Here is a 19,113-nt window from a genome sequence, read left to right on the forward strand (position 1 = left end):
GATAGCTAGCTGATATGGAGGGCACCATAGAATTAGGACATTGAATACTATTTAGAATGGACATGAACCTTCTTATGATGGGACACAAGTCAGCCATTTTGGTCAGGGTGTTGGTGATAAGATATTGTGTAAAATAATGAATTTGAAGAATATGTCTGCACTGTATGTTTGTTAGCTAGCTAGCCAGACAGTTTTAGAGGAATTAGTCCATTGATTGTTCTAATTAACTGCCAATATGACAACATTCCATTCAAACAATGCAGTAAAGCCACAGCTATACAATGGCTGAAATCAGTTGATGATAGGACTTAGACAAGTTGTTAATGCAACAAGTACTGATATTGTATCATATAATAGCACTCACAGCTTTCCGAGAAAACACAAATGTTGACATTTATGGTCTGTGTACATGGGCCTACATTTTAGAGGCTATTATTTATACAGAAAATGTTTTTCAAACCCATATAAACTGTATTTATAATTACATGACAATATTTGAGCTTGACAATAATTAAATTGCACAATTTCTGATATCACATGCCTTACTTTTATTTTCCTGCATAAGTAAAATCAGGATTATGCATCTACTGCCATTAATTCCAATTAGACTGGTTTGAATTTTCCCTGACCATTATGGCTGCCATTTTCACCCCATTCTGTTACTTTGAGGATTGATGACATAGCCCTTCTTGTAATTTAATAGGATCTATATGGAGGGCACTGACAGCTAGCTAGCTTTCTAGCTAGTAATGTTATCTCTTATTTTCGTCAAAGACGAAAAGATCAATGCGTTTGAGTCCTTATGCCATAGCTAATCTCCGATTGTTTTAATGGGGACAAGAGGCAGGGAGGAGAGGCAGGGAGGAGAGGCAGGGAGGAGAAGAAGGGAAGCGGGGAGGAGAGATGGAGAGGAGGGGCAGGGGAGAAGAGGCAGGGAGGAGGGGAGAGGAGGAAAGGCAGTGAGAAGAGGGGGGGTGGGAGGAGGGGTGGAGAGGCAGGGAGAAGAGACAGGGAGGAGAGAAAGGGAGGAGGGGATGGGAGGAGAAGCAAGGAGGAGGGGAGGAGAGGCGGGGAGGAGGGGCAGGTTAGGGGGGGAGAGGAGAGGCAGGAAGGATGGGAGGGAGGGAGGAGGAGGCAGGCAAGAGGGGAGGAAAGGCAGAGAGAAGGGGAGAAGATGAGAGGCAGGGAGGGACATAGAGGAATGAGGGATGGCTGCATTAGCTTAATAACAAGAGCCACACACACACACACACACACACACACACACAGAGGGACCGTGATGGACGGACATGCACGCGAGCACACACACACTCACTCACTTTCTCTCTCTCGCTCTCTCTCCTTAAAACCTTTCTGTCCTTGTAAAAACAGACAGACAGCAGCTAGAGGGACAGGTCAGAATGATACACAGGCAGGAAAATGTCCACTGTGTCCTTTCAGAATGTTTTCACTGTTTACTGAGCACAGTTGAGATGCTCTGTGCCATGGATTGTTGTATTGACTGACACATGGTATGTCTATGCTGCTGTCTGTCTGACTGTTATGACTGAGATACTATGGTCTGTGTTGCTGAGTTTTAACTGACACATGGTCTGTTGCTGTGTCTGTTGTGCAGGCGGAGTGGCGAGAGGAGGTGAAGCAGCACTTTGAAAAGATCAAGTCTGAGGGGACGTGTATACACAGATTGGACGAGGAGATGATCATACGACGCAAAGAGGAGCTCAGGTACAGGGAGAGTATTATGGATGGATGAATGAATATTTGAGTGAGTGAGTGAGTGAGTGAGTGAGTGTGGCTTAGTGGTAAAGAGCGTTGTGCCAGTAACCGAAAGGTCGCTGGTTCTAATCCCCAAGCCGACTAGGTGAAAAAAATCTGTCGACGTGCCCTTGAGCAAGGCACTTAACCCTAATTGCTCCTGTAAGTCGCTCTGGATAAGAGCGTCTGCTAAATGACTAAAATGTAAATGTAAATGTGAGTGAGTGAGTGAGTGAGAAGGCAAGGGAATGAACATACAGTAATAATCCTACAATAGATACATACAGTGGGGGAAAAAAGTATTTAGTCAGCCACCAATTGTGCAAGTTCTCCCACTTAAAAAGATGAGAGAGGCCTGTAATTTTCATCATAGGTACATGTCAACTATGACAGACAAATTGAGAGAGAAATAAATCCAGAAAATCACATTGTAGGATTTTCAATGAATTTATTTGCAAATTATGGTGGAAAATAAGTATTTGGTCACCTACAAACAAACAAGATTTCTGGCTCTCACAGACCTGTAACTTCTTCTTTCAGAGGCTCCTCTGTCCTCCACTCGTTACCTGTATTAATGGCACCTGTTTGAACTTGTTATCAGTATAAAAGTCAGCTGTCCACAACCTCAAACAGTCACACTCCAAACTCCACTATGGCCAAGACCAAAGAGCTGTCAAAGGACACCAGAAACAAAATTGTAGACCTGCACCAGGCTGGGAAGACTGAATCAGCAATAGGTAAGCAGCTTGGTTTGAAGAAATCAACTGTGGGAGCAATTATTAGGAAATGGAAGACATACAAGACCACTGATAATCTCCCTCGATCTGGGGCTCCACGCAAGATCTCACCCCGTGGGTTCAAAATGATCACAAGAACGGTGAGCAAAAATCCCAGAACCACACGGGTGGACCTAGTGAATGTCCTGCAGAGAGCTGGGACCAAAGTAACAAAGCCTACCATCAGTAACACACTACGCCGCCAGGGACTCAAATCCTGCAGTGCCAGACGTGTCCCCCTGCTTAAGCCAGTACATGTCCAGGCCCGTCTGAAGTTTGCTAGAGTGCATTTGGATGATCCAGAAGAGGATTGGGAGAATGTCATATGGTCAGATGAAACCAAAATAGAACTTTTTGGTAAAAACTCAACTCGTCGTGTTTGGAGGACAAAGAATGCTGAGTTGCATCCAAAGAACACCATACCTACTGTGAAGCATGGGGGTGGAAACATCATGCTTTGGGGCTGTTTTTCTGCAAAGGGACCAGGACGACTGATCCGTGTAAAGGAAAGAATGAATGGGGCCATGTATCGTGAGATTTTGAGTGAAAACCTCCTTCCATCAGCAAGGGCATTGAAGATGAAACGTGGCTGGTCTTTCAGCATGACAATGATCCCAAACACACCACCCGGGCAACGAAGGAGTGGCTTCGTAAGAAGCATTTCAAGGTCCTGGAGTGGCCTAGCCAGTCTCCAGATCTCAACCCCATAGAAAATCTTTGGAGAGAGTTGAAAGTCTGTGTTGCCCAGCGACAGCCCCAAAACATCACTGCTCTAGAGGAGATCTGCATGGAGGAATGGGCCAAAATACCAGCAACAATGTGTGAAAACCTTGTGAAGACTTACAGAAAACGTTTGACCTGTGTCATTGCCAACAAAGGGTATATAACAAAGTATTGAGAAACTTTTATTATTGACCAAATACTTATTTTCCACCATAATTTGCAAATAAATTCATAAAAAATCCTACAATGTGATTTTCTGGAAAGATAATTCTCATTTTGTCTGTCATAGTTGACGTGTACCTATGATGAAAATTACAGGCCTCTCTCATCTTTTTAAGTGGGAGAACTTGCACAATTGGTGGCTGACTAAATACTTTTTTCCCCACTGTACATACAAACATACATACATAGCTACATACATACATTGCTACATACATACATACATACATACATACATACATACATACATACATACATACATACATATAGTGCATTCGCAAAGTATTCAGAACTTTTGACTTTTTCCACATTTTGTTACATTACAGCCTTATTCTCAAATTGATTAAATAAATATTTTTCCTCATCAATCTACACACAATACCCCATAATGACAAAGCGAAAACAGGTTTTTAACATTTTAGCAAATGTATTAAAAATGAAAAACTGAAATACCTTATTTACATAAGTATTCAGACCCTTTGCTACGAGACTCATAATTGAGCTCAGGTGCATCCTGTTTCCATTGATCATCCTTGAGATGTTTCTACAGCTTGATTGGAGTCCACCTGTGGTAAATTCAATTGATTGGACAGTATTTGGAAGGGCACACACCTGTATATATAAGGTCTCACAGTTAACAGTTCATATCAGAGCAAAAACCAAGCCATGAGGTCGAAGGAATTGTCCGTAGAGCTCCGAGAGAGGATTGTGTCGAGGCACAGATCTGGGGAAGGGTACCAAAACATTTCTGCAGCATTGAAGGTCCCCAAGAACACAGTAGCCTCCATCATTCTTAAATGGAATAAGTTTGGAAACACCAAGACTCTTCCAAACTGAGCAATCGGGGGAGAAGGGCCTTGGTCAGGGAAGTGACCAAGAACCCGATGGTCACTCTGACAGAGCTCCAGAATACCTCTGTGGAGATGGGGGAACCTTCCAGAAGGACAACCATCTCTGCAGCACTCCAGGCATAAGCCACTCCTCAGTAAAAGGAACATGACAGCCCGCTTCGAGTTTGCCAATGAGCACTTAAAGGACTCTCAGACCATGAGAAACAAGATTCTCTGGTCAGATGAAACCAAAATTGAACTCTTTGGCCTAAATGCTAAGCGTCACGTCTGGAGGAAACCTGGCACCATCCCTACGGTGAAGCATGGTGGTGGTAGCATCATACTGTGGGGATGTTTTTCAGCGGCAGGATCTGGGAGACTAGTCAGAATCGAGGGAGAGATCCTTGATGAAAACCTGCTCCAGAGCGCTCAGGACCTCAGACTGGGGCAAAGGTTCACCTTCCAACAGGACAACGACCCTAAGTACACAGCTAAGACAATGCAGGAGTGGCTTCCGGACAAGTCTCTGAATGTCCTTGAGTGGCCCAGCCAGAGCCCGGACTTGAACCAGATCGAACATCTCTGAAGATACCTGAAAATAGCTGTGCAGCAACGCTCCCCATCCAATCTGACAGAGCTTGAGAGGATCTGCAGAGAAGAATGTGAGAAACTCCCCAAATACAGGTGTGCCAAGCTTGTAGCGTCATACCTAAGAAGACTCGAGGCTGTAATCGCTGCCAAAGGTGGTTCAACAAAGTACTGAGTAAAGGATCTGAATACTTATGTAAATGTAATATTTCAGTTTTTAGCAAAAAGTTCTAAAAACCTGTTTTTGCTTCGTCATTATGGGGTATTGTGTGCAGATTGATGAATCAATTTTAGAATAAGGCTGTAACCTACCAAAATGTGGAAAAAGTCAAGGGATCTGAATACTTTCCGAAGTCACCGTAGATACATACATACATACTGTGGCAGATCAGGGGGTTGGGTCAAGACGTTTACACAGATCAGACACGGACAGAGTATGATTAGCTCGGTTTCAAGGGTGTTTATTAATAAAATAATCAAAAGAAAAGGTTAGGTCTCCCCCATGAGACCCTCTCCAGGATACCGTCTCCAACTACACAGAAGTTACCTTACTTCCCCCAGTCCTCCCTCATGTGCTGCCCTTCTGTCAGCTTTATGGGCCTTGCACAGCTGGTGAGCAATCCGCCCTTAATTACTCACCAGCTCCCAATCAGCCCCAATTAGTCCTGTCCGGGGAGCCCGTCGAGACCTGGCACGTCCAGCAGATGGAGCCACCGCCTCGTGATGTATACTCCATCTGTTACCAGGCCTCGACGAATCTCCCCCTGGTGACTGACCTGCTGTACACCCCCCCCCCCCCCCCCCCCCCCCCTTTAGCTCTGTCGGGGAGGGGGCGGTCATCTGTGCAACATCTGTCTCCCTTCTCGATAGGGCATCCGCGTTTCCATGCTTCACCCCTGACCTGTGCACAACAGAAAAAGAGAAGAGTTGAAGGGACAAGAACCACCTGGTGACCCGATCGTATGTGTCTTCACTGTGACCAGGGTGAAGTGGGTACCTAACAGGAAATACTTGAGAGTGTCTAGCGCCCACTTCACCGCCAGACACTCTTTCTCAACAATTGAGTATTTTTTTTTGCTCTTGGTATCAGCTTTCGGATGATTTACATGATGGGGTGCTCCTCCCCATCATGTATCTGGGACAGAACGGCCCCTAGTCCCCTGGTTAGATCGGTGAGGGGGGAAGCTATAGCCGCAATGTTGGGGATAAACCGGCTATAGTAACTTGCCAGTCCCAGGAAGAACTTGACCTGTGTCTTGGTGCGTGGAACGGGCCAGTCACGTACCGCGTGAACCTTCCTCTCCTGGGGCTTGACGTCCCCCCGTCCAATCAAATACACCAGGTACTCCACCTCCTAGAACCCTAGCTTGCATTTCTTGGGGTTTGCGGTCAACCCAGCTTGTCTGAGCGCGTCCAGCACCGCCTGGAGGCGCGTCAGGTGCTCCTCCCAACCTTGGCTGTGGATGATGATATCATCCAGATAGGCCGCTGCGTACTGCTGGTGGGGTCGAAGCACTCTGTTCATCAGTCGCTGGAATGTGGGGGGAGGGGGGCTCCGTGGAGACCGAACGGGAGCACCCGGTCCTGGTATAGACCGTCTGGTGTCGAGAACGCCATCTTCTCCCGGGAGGAGACTGCCAATGGTACCTGCCAATATCCTTTGGTCAGGTCAAGGGTGCTGATGTACCGGGCCTTTCCCAATCGGTCGATTAGCTCGTCTACCCTCGGCATGGGGTAGGCGTCGAATATGCTTATGTCGTTCACACCCCAAAAATCATTACAGAACCGGAGGCTACCATCCGGTTTGGGCACCAACACGATGGGGATGCACCATGCACTGTGGGACTCTTCAACGACCCCCATCCTCAGCATAGCCTCCACTTCCACGGCCCTCCTCATCCCGGTCCAGTGGAACCGGGCGGTGACCCGTTCCCGGGTCTTCTCCATTCCCAGGTGCACTCCCAACAGGTGGGTGTGGGCCAGCTGAAGAACGGTTCCTACGTACCGTCGGGGCGGCAACAATACCTCTCGAAGTTCCCCCTGTTGGCACGACACCTGATACAAAAGGTTATTCTTAATTTGGAAATGGGGGTATCGCCAGTCACTCACCCCCGGAAGTAGCTGTCCATCCACCGCTATCACTTGGGCTGCGGCAGCTTTCAATTTCGGATCCTCCCACTGGGCCGTCCCGAATTGTCCCCTCAGTTGGCCCCCAACGGGGGTCTCGACTGGCCCCTCGAAATCGAGAAGGGGGAGGCTTGGCTCCTCCTCCAGTGGTTCCCCAGGGGGTTCGGGTTCCGGCTCCCCCTCCCCCTCCGACTCCGGACCCGTAGAGTCAGGTTGGTTAACTGGTGGTGCCTGGCCGCACTGGCGAGGGGTCGTCCCGCTCTCTTCTTTGGCCGGCTCGTATTTTTTTTCAACTCGTGCCACCATAGGGCCGTGAACAGCGGACAATCCCGTCCCACTAGGATAGGTACCGGCAGCTCTGGTACTGCACCCACCATCATCTGGCAGCTCCCTTGTGGTGTCACGATGTTGGTCCATACGGCGGGATACCGCTTTTTGTCACCGTGAACACAGGAAATGGACATCTCCCTACCCCATTCGGTCTCCTGGTACAGCAGGCTCGTGGTTACGAGCATAACCATGCTTCCGGAGTCAAATAGCGCTTCCGTGTCGTGTCCGTCAACCTTCACCGGGACCATGGGTGCAGTTGATTCATGGTGCGCCCAACAGGAGGTGACATAGTTCACGGCGTGACCCACCTGGCCTCCGGTGCTAGCTGATGGCATCGACTCCTATCGAACAGGGCAATTCCAGGCCATGTGCCCCCGGGCACCACACTCAAAACACCTCCATTGGTCTCCATCTACCTGGGGTCGTCGGTGGCGGGTCGGCCATGCCCCAGCCGTCTCTCCACGGGTTTGCGGTCCCTTGGCCCTGCCGACTGTCGGTTCGGGGTACACCGCGGTGGGGTTGTCCTTCCGTCCCCTCGCACAGGTCGCCGACTCGTCCCGGCTCCCCCTCAGTAGGGCCTGAGTGTTCTGATGCGTCTCCACTGCTTCCAGGAGGCCCTCCAAGGTCTGGGGCGCTCATAGGTTCGCTGCCCTCTTCATGTCGTGGGGCAGCGCCCGTACGAAGCGATCCAGGACCACTTTGTCGAGGAGGGAGAGGGTGGATACGTCGGTTAGGACCCATGCCCTGGTGACGCGCAGAAGGTCGCTCTTCGGGTACGAACCTCCAGTCGTTGAACTGTTGAGCCCGATGGGCCAGACTGTACCCATAGCAGCAGATGGAGCCACCGCCTCGTGATGTATACTCCATCTGTTACCAGGCCTCGACGAGTCTCCCCCTAGTGGCTGACCTGCTGTACGCCACAATACATATATAGCTACATACCTACATAGCTACATACATACATACACATATACGTAGCTACATACATACAGTTGAAGTCGGAAGTTTACATACACTTAGGTTTGAGTCATAAAAAACTTGTTTTTCAACCACTCCAGAAATGTCTTGTTTACAAACTATAGTTTTGGCAAGTCGGTTAGGACATCTACTTTGTGCATGACACAAGTAATTTTTCCAACAATGGTTTACAGACAGATTATTTCACTTATAATTCACTGTATCACAATTCCAGTGGGTCAGAAGTTTACATACACTAAGTTGACTGTGCCTTTCAACAGCTTGAAAAACTGAGTTTAAATGTATTTGGCTAAGGTGTTTGTAAACTTCCGACTTCAACTGTACATACATACATACATACAACAAAAGCTGTTCTGTGTGTGTTGCTTATGGCTGTCCATTGATGTTAATGATGTTGCTCCCAATTGTGGTCATTGCGCCTTTGCAGACAGTAAATGAATAGCTAGCTGTAATGTGTGTAATAACGCTGTCCGTCCCTTCCATTCTCTTTCTCTCTCTCTCTCCCTCTCAGGCATGCCCTGGACATCCGTGAGCACTATGAGAGGAAGCTGGAGAGAGCCAACAATCTCTACATGGAGCTCAATGCTGTCATGTTACAGCTGGAACTAAAGGAGAAAGAGCTACTCAAGTAATATTCATATTTATTGTTGCACACCTTACAATCAATATCCACCTGTGTATACAACATTCATGGTTATCTGCCAAAGACACATGGAGGGAGAGGGAATAGCAGACATAATGTAATACATAATACAGACGTTTGTGATGAATAGTGTTTGTTGTGTTCAGGGAATGAATGAATGAATGAACAAACAAACAAACAAACAATGTTGTGTGTGTGTTTCCCAGGAGGGAGCAGTCCCTGGATAAGAAGTACCCAGGATGCATCAAACACCACAGCTCCAGACAAGAACGCTCACCCAACTCCATGGAGAAACTCATCAAGAAACGCAACGTACCTCAGAAACTGGCATCTCACAGCAAGAGGTGAGACTGAGGAGGGGGAAACCATTGAACCATTCACACTCACTAATCCCACATATTCAATCCCTGTCTGTATATACTGTATGTGTTTTGGATTAAATAGCATGTAACACTTATAGGGCATACAGTTATTATGTATTATTACTTGTTGTAAGCATGCACAGTATGCGCCTTCAATGTATATAGTTTATTTGGATACAAAGGGAAAGGCTGTAGCTGCATCCATTTCTCTTGACTTGACTTTGACTTTATTGATTCAGTGTACAGAAACTATATACTTTACTCACTGTGTGTTCCAGTAGGCCAGACCTGCTAAAGTCAGAGGTGATCCTCCCCAAACTGGACTCCTCCATGACCCAGGTGACCATCCCCTCCTGCCCCCAGAAGGGCTCCACGTCCCCGGGGAGGTCGCGCCGGGCCAAGCCCCGCTACAGGAAGGCAGGGAAGGGCAGCAGTGGAGACCTGGCTGGGCTGAAGGCAGCCTTGTCCTCTACCCTGGGCTTGGCTAATACTATGTCACTGACCACCACCAACACCACCTCCACACCCAGGTATTTACACTGAGTGTACAAAACATTAAGAACAACTTCCTAATATTGAGTTGCACCACCCCCCCATTTGCCCTCAGAACAGCCACAATTTGTCATGTCATGGCATCAAAACCCAGCAGCGTTGCAGTTCTTGACACAAACCGGTGCGCCTGGCACCTACTACCATACCCGTTCAAAGGCACTTAAATATTTTGTCTTGTCCATTCACCCTCTGAAAGGCACACATACACAATCCATGTCTCAGTTGTCTCAAGGCTTAAAAATCATTATTTAACCTCTCTTTCCCTTCATCTACACTGATTGAAGTGAATTTAACAAGTTACACCAATAAGGGATCTTAGCTTTCACCTGGATTCACCTGGTCAGTCTATGTCATGGAAAGTTAATAATGTTTTGTACACTCAGTGTATATTGAAAGCTATCCTCTACTTGATGTGTAGTTGTGTGCATTTGTTTTTATGTGTCCAGTCTGTGTTTCTATCTCAATTAATCTTTCCTTGATTCCTCGCAACCTCTGTCAAAGAAGAAGAAGGTTTGAGGGGAGGGACCTTGGACCTTCTCCTCCAATACAATTGAGAAAAATGTGAGGAATCGCAAAAAGACGCATTGAGATGGAGCCAGGGTGTAATTTTGCTGCAACCAAATCGCCCTTCAGGGCCCACAATAAAGATGTATTCTCCCCCCCAGCAGCAAGCAGCACCTGGACCCCAGCGCAGCCCTAAGAGGTCTCCAACATGACCTGCTGCTGAAGAAGATGTCCTCGTCCAGCCCAGACCTTATCTCCACCACTCTGGAGGCAGAGGGCCGCCACAGGGGACAGGAGAAGCCCGGCCTGGAGAGAGGGGGCAGCCAGAGCGCCTCTGCTGGCCTGGGAGGAGGAGGTGATGAATAGTTATAATAATGTCCCATAGGGAAATTTGCTAGTAATATACAGGGATACATTGCATACATATTATCTACGTCCCAAATTGCAACCTATTCCCTACATAGTGCACTACTTTTAACTAGAGACCTATGGTAGTGCACTATAAAGGGAATAGTGTGCCATTTGGGACACATCCATAATAGATCACATACAACACTTCAGTCACAGGACATAATACACAAGACATGATCAGACAGACATTCGTTATTAAATACACTGTAGATGTTGGGTTATGGTGTATAGTCCTTCTGTATTTAGGAAATAAGGAAACTGACGCTGGTTGGTATGAATGACTTGCAGGTCGAGGAGGAGGTCGAGGTGGAGGAGGGACAGACGATCAGACAGAGACCCCAATTCGTAGTGACACCCCCAGCGAGGAGGCGGCCTCCATCCCGTTCTCCAGTAGCCCAGATTCATCCTGTGGGAGGGGGGCGACAGCAAGTAGGTCGGTGCTGGGAGGCCCAGGGAGAATACCCCAGGATGGGGAGGAGAAGGAGGAGGAGGAGACAGGGATCATAAGGTCACCCAGGAGCCACCTCACACCTGCAGCACTGCTCTACCGGAAACAGGTCACACGCAAACAGGTAGGTCTGTCACAGTACTGTAATAAAGATGCTGGGCCAGAAAAAGCTGTTTCGAATAAGAAAATAATGCATTGTCTGTAGTGCATGCGGTGCTGGTTCTTTTCTTTAAAATATTCCAACAATGTTCCAAATAAATTGAGAAAAAGGTTGTAAGATGAAGCTGATCCCTTTCTAAGTCTTATCATATCTCTTCCCTGTCTCCTCCAGAGACGTGGTGTGTCCTCAGAGGAAGAGGAAGGGGAGGTGGACAGTGAGGTGGAGTTACCACGGAGACGGTGAGAATATACATCTTATACATTATACTGTATATAGTCAAGATTATAGTGTATTATTGGTGTGATAAAAAGAGCTTGTGTCTGAGTTTGAGAGCCCCATTATTTCATCTATTTCCTCTCTTCCCCATGCAGTCGGCCAGTGAGCATCAACAAGTGCCAGTCCCTGTCTACCTTCAGCTCTGAGAACCTGTCAGCAGTGTCCGTGTCGGACGGAGAGGAGGGCAACACCAGCGACCACTCCCACAGTGGCACGCCGGACGTGGTCAGCACCAACACAGATGAACGCCTGGACGACAAGAGCGACGACCTTCTGTCCCAGGGGTCGGAGATCCCTGCCGACCCTGCCCTTGACCCAGCTGAAGGCCTATCAGAGGAGGCCACCATCCGCCAGGTCAAGACCCACCTCAACACAGAGCAGAACTATGAGGTAGGAAGGGACAGGGTTACTATGGGAACTGTAGAACTATGAGGTGGGGTACCGTGACAACTAGAGCTATGACCAAGGGTTACCGTGACAACTAGAACTATTGTAGGGTTACCATGAGAACTGTTATGTTTAGCAATAATCGACCGAGAAATGATGAGAGACGGAATCCCCATTATAATGCATGCTCTGATCATTAAGGCTGCCATCACTATAACAGAATATAGGTCTACATTTGGATTTTGCTCTTGAGTAGGGATCAGTGGCGGCCGCTGATTGGCTGGGGGGTGGGCGTGGGGGTGGTCGTGGTTGAAGTTGTCAACAAAACAGCATGACAGAAATATGGCAAGTTTTAGAAATACTGGTAGTTTCTTTGAGAAGATATTTAAAGCGATCTGTGCATTTGAACAACAGCATAAATACACCTATTTCACTTTTGCATGTTAAAAAACAAATGACCAATGCTGCACATGCTGCCACTGTTTTGAACAGATTATATTATATTATATAGAACGAGCAGCCAGCTCACGAACAAACAAGTGCCCCAGGGAGAACGCAACAAGTATGCAGATGCAATAAGTGAAAACACATGATCTAACTGGGATAGCTAATGTCACAAACCTTGATGTGCTAGCCAGTTAACTTTCATTATGAAATAACTTCACATTTACGAGTAAGTCAGATATTAGTTTAGATAGACTTGAAATTGGCATGGGAGCTAACTAGATAGCAAGCTACCAGCTAGCTATAGCTAGCTAACTACTTATCAAAGGTAGATAACTGGTTAATTTGACCAAAACATTTACCAAACTATTTTTCAATGTTTCTCAAAATTACTGTAGCTGGCTAATTAATTTGATCATGCTTTGTGATACACCGGATTTATGCTGTTTTAGTCCACCCAACATGCCGCCCTGTCACCTACAGTAGAACCTGATGAACACCGTGGGGGGGAAACAATCAAATTGTCTAGCCACAGTCATGCTTTTTTGTCCTACTACATCCGCAATGAGAAAGTTCTAGCAAGTGTATCCATCTGTCCTTGGACTCTTGTTGGATGTAGATGTCCCGTTTATCAGGTCCCAGGCTCCAATGACTGTTATGATTATTTATTTCCAAGTTAATTACAATTAGCTCTTTGTTTTAACGCCATCTGTACCTGATAGAGCAGATCTAGTCTCATGTGCGGAAGAAAGCATTCTGGTGCGAGAGACTCATTAGGAGGGAGGCTAGAGCAGACCCAGAAGTTCTGACTGAGCGCACATTTGAGTGCCCCAGGACGGTCCATTTACCTTGTGCTGTCAAAATTGATGCTATGCGATTTCACAGCTTGTTTTGAACAATATACACTCTATATACAAAAGTACAGTGCATTCGGAAAGTATTCAGAACCCTTGACTTTTCCCACATTTTGTTACGTTACAGCCTTATTCTAAAATTGATTAAATTGTTATATTCCCTCATCAATCTACACACAATACCCAATAATGACAAAGCAAAAACAGTTTTTTTTACAATTGAAATATCACATTTACATAAGTATTCAGACCCTTTACTCAGTACTTTGTTGAGGCACCTTTGGCAGCGATTACAGCCTTGAGTCTTCTTGGGTATGACGCTACAAGCTTGGCACACCTGTATTTGGGGAGTTTCTCCAATTCTTCTCTGTAGATCGTCTCAACCTCTGTCTGGTTGGATGCACAGCTATTTTCAGGTCTCTCCAGAGATATACGATCGGGTTCAAGTCTGGGCTCTGGCTGGGCCACTCAAGGACATTCAGAGACTTGTCCCGAAGCCACTCCTGCGTTGTCTTGGCTGTGTTGTTAGGGTAGTTTTTCTGTTGGAAGGTGAACCTTCGCCCCAGTCTGAGGTCCTGAGTGCTCTGGAGCAGGATCTCTCTGTACTTTGCTCCGTTCATCTTTCCCTCGATCCTGACTAGTCTCCCAGTCCCTGCCGCTGAAAAACATCACCACAGCATGATGCTGCCACCACCATGCTTCACTGTAGGGATGGTATTGGCCAGGTGATGAGCGGTGCCTGGTTTCCTCCAGACATGATACTTGGCATTCAGGCCAAAGAGTTCAATCTTGGTTTCATCAGACCAGAGAATCTTGTTTCTCATGGTCTGAGAGTTCTTTAGGTGCCTTTTGGCAAACTCCAAGCGGGCTGTCATGTGCCTTTTACTGAGGAGTGCCTTCAGTCTGGCCACTCTACCATAAAGGCCTGAATGGTGGAGTGCTGCAGAGATGGTTGTCCTTCTGGAAGGTTCTCCCATCTCCACAGAGGATCTCTGGAGCTCTGACAGAGTGACCATCAAGTTCTTGGTCACCTCTCTGACCAAGGCCCTTCTCCACCGATTGCTCAGTTTGGCCGGGCGGCCAGCTCTAGGAAGACTCCTGGTGGTTCAAAACTTCTTCCATTTGGAGGCCACTGTGTTCTTGGGGACCTTCAATGCTGCAGAACTTTCTTGGTACCCTTACCCAGATCTGTGCCTCGACACAATCCTGTCTCGGAGCTCTACGGACAATTCCTTCGACCTCATGGCTTGGTTTTTGCTCTGACATGCACTGTCAACTGTGGGACCTTATATAGACAGGTGTGTGCCTTTCCAAATCATGTCCAATCAATTGAATTTACAACAGGTGGACTCCAATCAAGTTGTAGAAACATCTCAATGATGATCAATGTAAACAGGATGCACCTGAGCTCAATTTTGAGTCCTATAGCAAAGGGTCTGAATACTTATGTAAATAGTATTCAAAATTGAAAAAACTTTTTTCACTTTGTCATTATGGGGTATTGTGTGTAGATTGATGAGGGGGGAAAAAGTATTTAAGCAATTTTTGAATAAGGCTGTAATGTTTTTAAAAATGTAGAAAAAGTGAAGGGGTCTGAATACTTTCCGAATGCACTGTATGTGGACACCCCTTCAAATTAGTGGATTTGGCTATTTCAGCCACACCCGTTGAAGACAGGTGTATAAAATCGAGCACACAGCCATGCAATCTCCATAGACAAACATTGGCAGTAGACATTCAACGTGGCACCGTCATAGGATGCCACCTTTCCAACAAGTCAGTTCGTCACATTTCTGCCCTGCTAGAGCTGCTCCGGTCAACTGTAAGTGCTGTTACTGTGAAGCGGAAACGTCTAGGAGCAACAACAGCTCAGCCTCGAAGTGGTAGACCACACAAGCTCACAGAACGGGACAGCCGAGTGCTGAAATAATAATAATAATAATAATAATAATATGCCATTTAGCAGACGCTTTTATCCAAAGCGACTTACAGTCATGCGTGCATACATTTTTTTTGTGTATGGGTGGTCCCGGGGATCGAACCCACTACCTTGGCGTTACAAGCGCCGTGCTCTACCAGCTGAGCTACAGAGAAGCGCGAAGTGTGTAAAAAACGTCTGTCCTCGGTTGTAAAACTCACTATCGAGTTCCAAACTGCCTCTGGAAGCAACGTCAGCACAAGAACATGCTCGGGCCATGGAAATGGCTTTCCATGGCCCGAGCAGCCGCACACAAGCCTAAGATCACCATGCGCAATGCCAAGCGTTGGTTGGAGTGTTGTAAAACTCGCCGCCATTGGACTCTGGAGCAGTGAAAACGCATTCTCTGGAGTGATGAATCACGCTTCACCATCTGGCAGTCTGGCGGACGAATCTGGGTTTGGCAGATGCCAGTAGAACGCTAGCTGCCCCAATACATAGTGCCAATGGTAAGGTTTGGTGGAGGAGGAATAATTGTCTGGGGCTGTTTTTCATGGTTTGAGCTAGGCCCCTTAGTTCCAGTGAAGGGAAATCTTAACGCTACAGCATACAATGACATTCTTGACGATTCTGTGCTTCTAACTTTGTGGCAACAGTTTGGGGAAGGCCCTTTCCTGTTTCAGCATGACAATGCCCCCGTGCAGAAAGCGAGGTCCATACAGAAATGGTTTGTCGAGATCAGTGTGGAAGAACTTGACTGGCCTGCACAGAGCCCTGACCTCCACCCCATCGAACACGGATGAATTGGAACGCCGACTGGCCTAATCACCCAACATCAGTGCCTGACCTCACTAATGCTCGTGGCTGACTGGAAGCAATTCCCTACAGCAATGTTCCAACATCTAGTGGAAAGCCTTCCCAAAAGAGTGGAGGCTGTTATAGCAGCAAAGGGGGGACCAACTCCATATTAATGCCCATGATTTTGGAATGAGATGTTCGACGAGCAGGTGTCCACACACCTTTGGTCATGTAGTGTATTTTTTAAACAGGAAAATGTACACATTAACACACTTTTATGAGCATTTAAAACATAATCCATGAATTATTGAATCAATTGTTTTCAATACAATTTATTTTTCAATTAATTTTTCTCCATAACGCCTTAATGGGCAGGCCGCCACTGGTAGGGCCCATCATTTTCCCTGATCACTAGGACCCAGTTTTAGGTGAAATGATATTTCCAGGTCAGGTAATACTCAGGTGGCATGGCTAGGAAAAACTGTATTAATAACCAGTCGCAATGCAGTAATGCCCATCCTCTAACTCTAACTCTGCCTCTCCTCCTCACTCCAGAGTCTGTATGATGACTCTGACTGTGACAGTGCTGAGCTGGACTACTCAGGCTGCACAGAGCCCCAGCCCCAGAGGCCCCCCAGCACCAACTGGTGAGGAGGCCAGGCCCCAGCCTCAGACTGAGACCTAGGCCCACTCCCCCCAGACCTCAGCCCCAGCCTCCTCGACAGACCTATGTACAGCCAACCAAGCCCCCCCACCCTCACCTCAACCTCATTTCCCAGCCCCAGCCTTGCAAAAACACTTCAACAAGCCAACTCACCTCACCTACAGGGACCTCTGCAACACCAGACTACGGATGTAACTTCTACATGTTATAGGGATTCTTTCACTATCCAGACCGTAGTTTGTTACTTCTATTTTTTGTCAAAAAATTGTCAAACTTCATTATCTATTCTATGTAAAGTCTCCCATTCAGATTTTGTAAATATAATATGTCAACATTGTCAGAGGCATCTGGTGTTGTTTTCTGCACTTTGTTTACTTGATTGGTACTGATTATTTTATGTCCAAAATCCTTTGTTTCCTCACAAGCGTTATGCACTGAGTGTCATTTAATTTATTTATTGGGTATTAGAGAGAAAATCAATGTTTACATTCTTCTTCTTTACATTTTCACATGTATTTATAAATGTTTTGCATCAGAGATTTTGTTGTCCTAATCTTTTATACAATCTGTATTTTATTTAACATAACATTAACTGTATGTAAATATTTGGACCTCTTGACACACTTTACAATTAATAGACATATTTGAATGAGTTGAAATGCAAGACTGTATCATCTAATGGTGCTGACTGATGTTTTACACTAGAGGGCGCTATTGAATTGTACCGGACAACAGAACTCAGGAGCATTCAGCAGGGCACAACGTTGTGGATAGTTCAGATAGAAATAGATTATGTAGAACAAACATACCTCTCTGACATGTAGAACAAATTAATCATGTCAGCTCTATTCATGACATTTCTATCTGAAACATTCAACGTTTGCCTACTGAACCTGGCCCTGAACATATATTCTATTGGTATGGTACCGGAAGGCATTAATAAGCATAGAAATAGAATCTAATCTAATAATTATATATATTTCTATGGCAGTAAAGACACAGGTTGAAGGGAACAGAACAATAATAGCTAAAGAACAACACCAAGCAATATGTCCACTAACTCTGAATCATTCCCCTGGCTGCACCATGGAGTACACTCAAACTACAGCCCCTTTCTTTCAGGGTCTGACAGCACTTGTTTTTGTAGATTAACTATTGTATTTATTTGGTATTGCAGTGTTTATACTGTATTAAAATGCAATACTACCTACTAGGATATCTTTGAGAACAAAACCTCAGGTCAAATCTCAAATGGCACCGTAATCCCCACAGCTCTGGGTCAAAAGTAGTGCACTTCATAGGGAATAGAGTGCCATTTGAGACAAAGCCTCAGTCACCGACCATGTGCATTGCCATCTAGAAGTGTAAAGATACTTGAGCAGTTCACTAAAGCATGGTTGTAATATACTTGTATTGTATTTTTGTCCAAATGCAGATGTTAGTCAGAGCATGAGGCTCAGATCAAAGGGACTTAGTCAGCCATAGAAACAGAATCTATAGAAAAAAGGGATTCTACCACTCACTAATTAACTATCCAACTCATGAGCAGCAGACTAGTTTGTTCCTAAACTAACTAATTGTCTGGCAACTAGTTAGTTTCCTGTCAACTAAGGTTGCGTCCCGATTCTAAATCCTTATCACCTAAATGCGCACTTGTTCACTTCCCTTCTTGGATTGAAAAGGAAAGGAATGCTGTAAGAAATATGGTGGAACCACCCTCTGCCAATCCAAATATACTTTTTTTTATCCATGGGGAGGAGTGAGCAAGTGTAAACTTGGGCAGAATTGGGACGCAATAGAGGCCTATGTTTAAACAGCCTCCTTTCCGTCCTCTCCTGTAGTGTTGGCAGAATTCTGTTCTGACTAATCTATCGAATGACTCAGCAGGTTCCATTTGATAAGCTATAAAATGGCAGCTCCTGTGTTCTTTAATCTGTAAGGTTTTATAGATCCACTAGTGTTTATTTTATGTAAAAGCATCGATTTATAAAAAATTTAAAATCTCAGAATCTATTCTGTCCCCTTCAGTCAAACAATTGTTAGACAAATAAGTCTTATACTGGATGTCAACCAGACATATACAGTCAGGGCCATAATTATTGGCACCCTTGATAAAGATGAGCAAAAAAAGACTGTATAAAGTAGATACAAACATTGAGCTATATTGTATGCAACAAAACAATAGTTGAAATGATATTATTTTATAATACAATTGCTCAGAGAAAAATATTTAGTTTAAGTACGGTAATAAATAAACGAAAGTATATATATAGGGGTCAAAATTATTCGCACCCATTTTCAATACTCTAGCACCCTCTCCTAGCGAGGACAGTGAGACGGAGCCTTTTTCTAAAATGTTTTATGAG

The 19,113-nt window shown here is 45.8% G+C and overlaps 1 protein-coding gene across 1 annotated transcript in view; it reads left to right on the top strand.

The window, feature by feature from the left end:
* LOC311133692 (mitogen-activated protein kinase kinase kinase 12-like) overlaps positions 1–16,734 on the top strand; it is a gene marked incomplete at both ends in the record, with an annotated part of 47,210 nt that extends 30,476 nt beyond the window's left edge. Inside the window, 9 exons of the mRNA XM_084167228.1 lie at positions 1,616–1,725; positions 8,838–8,954; positions 9,176–9,313; positions 9,613–9,861; positions 10,549–10,742; positions 11,087–11,370; positions 11,578–11,645; positions 11,778–12,072; positions 16,639–16,734. Coding sequence (XP_084023354.1) covers positions 1,616–1,725; positions 8,838–8,954; positions 9,176–9,313; positions 9,613–9,861; positions 10,549–10,742; positions 11,087–11,370; positions 11,578–11,645; positions 11,778–12,072; positions 16,639–16,734 — 1,551 coding nt within the window. The remainder of the gene's footprint in view (positions 1–1,615; positions 1,726–8,837; positions 8,955–9,175; positions 9,314–9,612; positions 9,862–10,548; positions 10,743–11,086; positions 11,371–11,577; positions 11,646–11,777; positions 12,073–16,638) is intronic.
* Between the last annotated feature and the right edge of the window lie 2,379 nt (positions 16,735–19,113).

Source organism: Coregonus lavaretus (genome assembly GCF_964263955.1).
Source record: "Coregonus lavaretus genome assembly, chromosome: 8".
Classification (NCBI taxonomy): Eukaryota; Metazoa; Chordata; class Actinopteri; order Salmoniformes; family Salmonidae; genus Coregonus; species Coregonus lavaretus.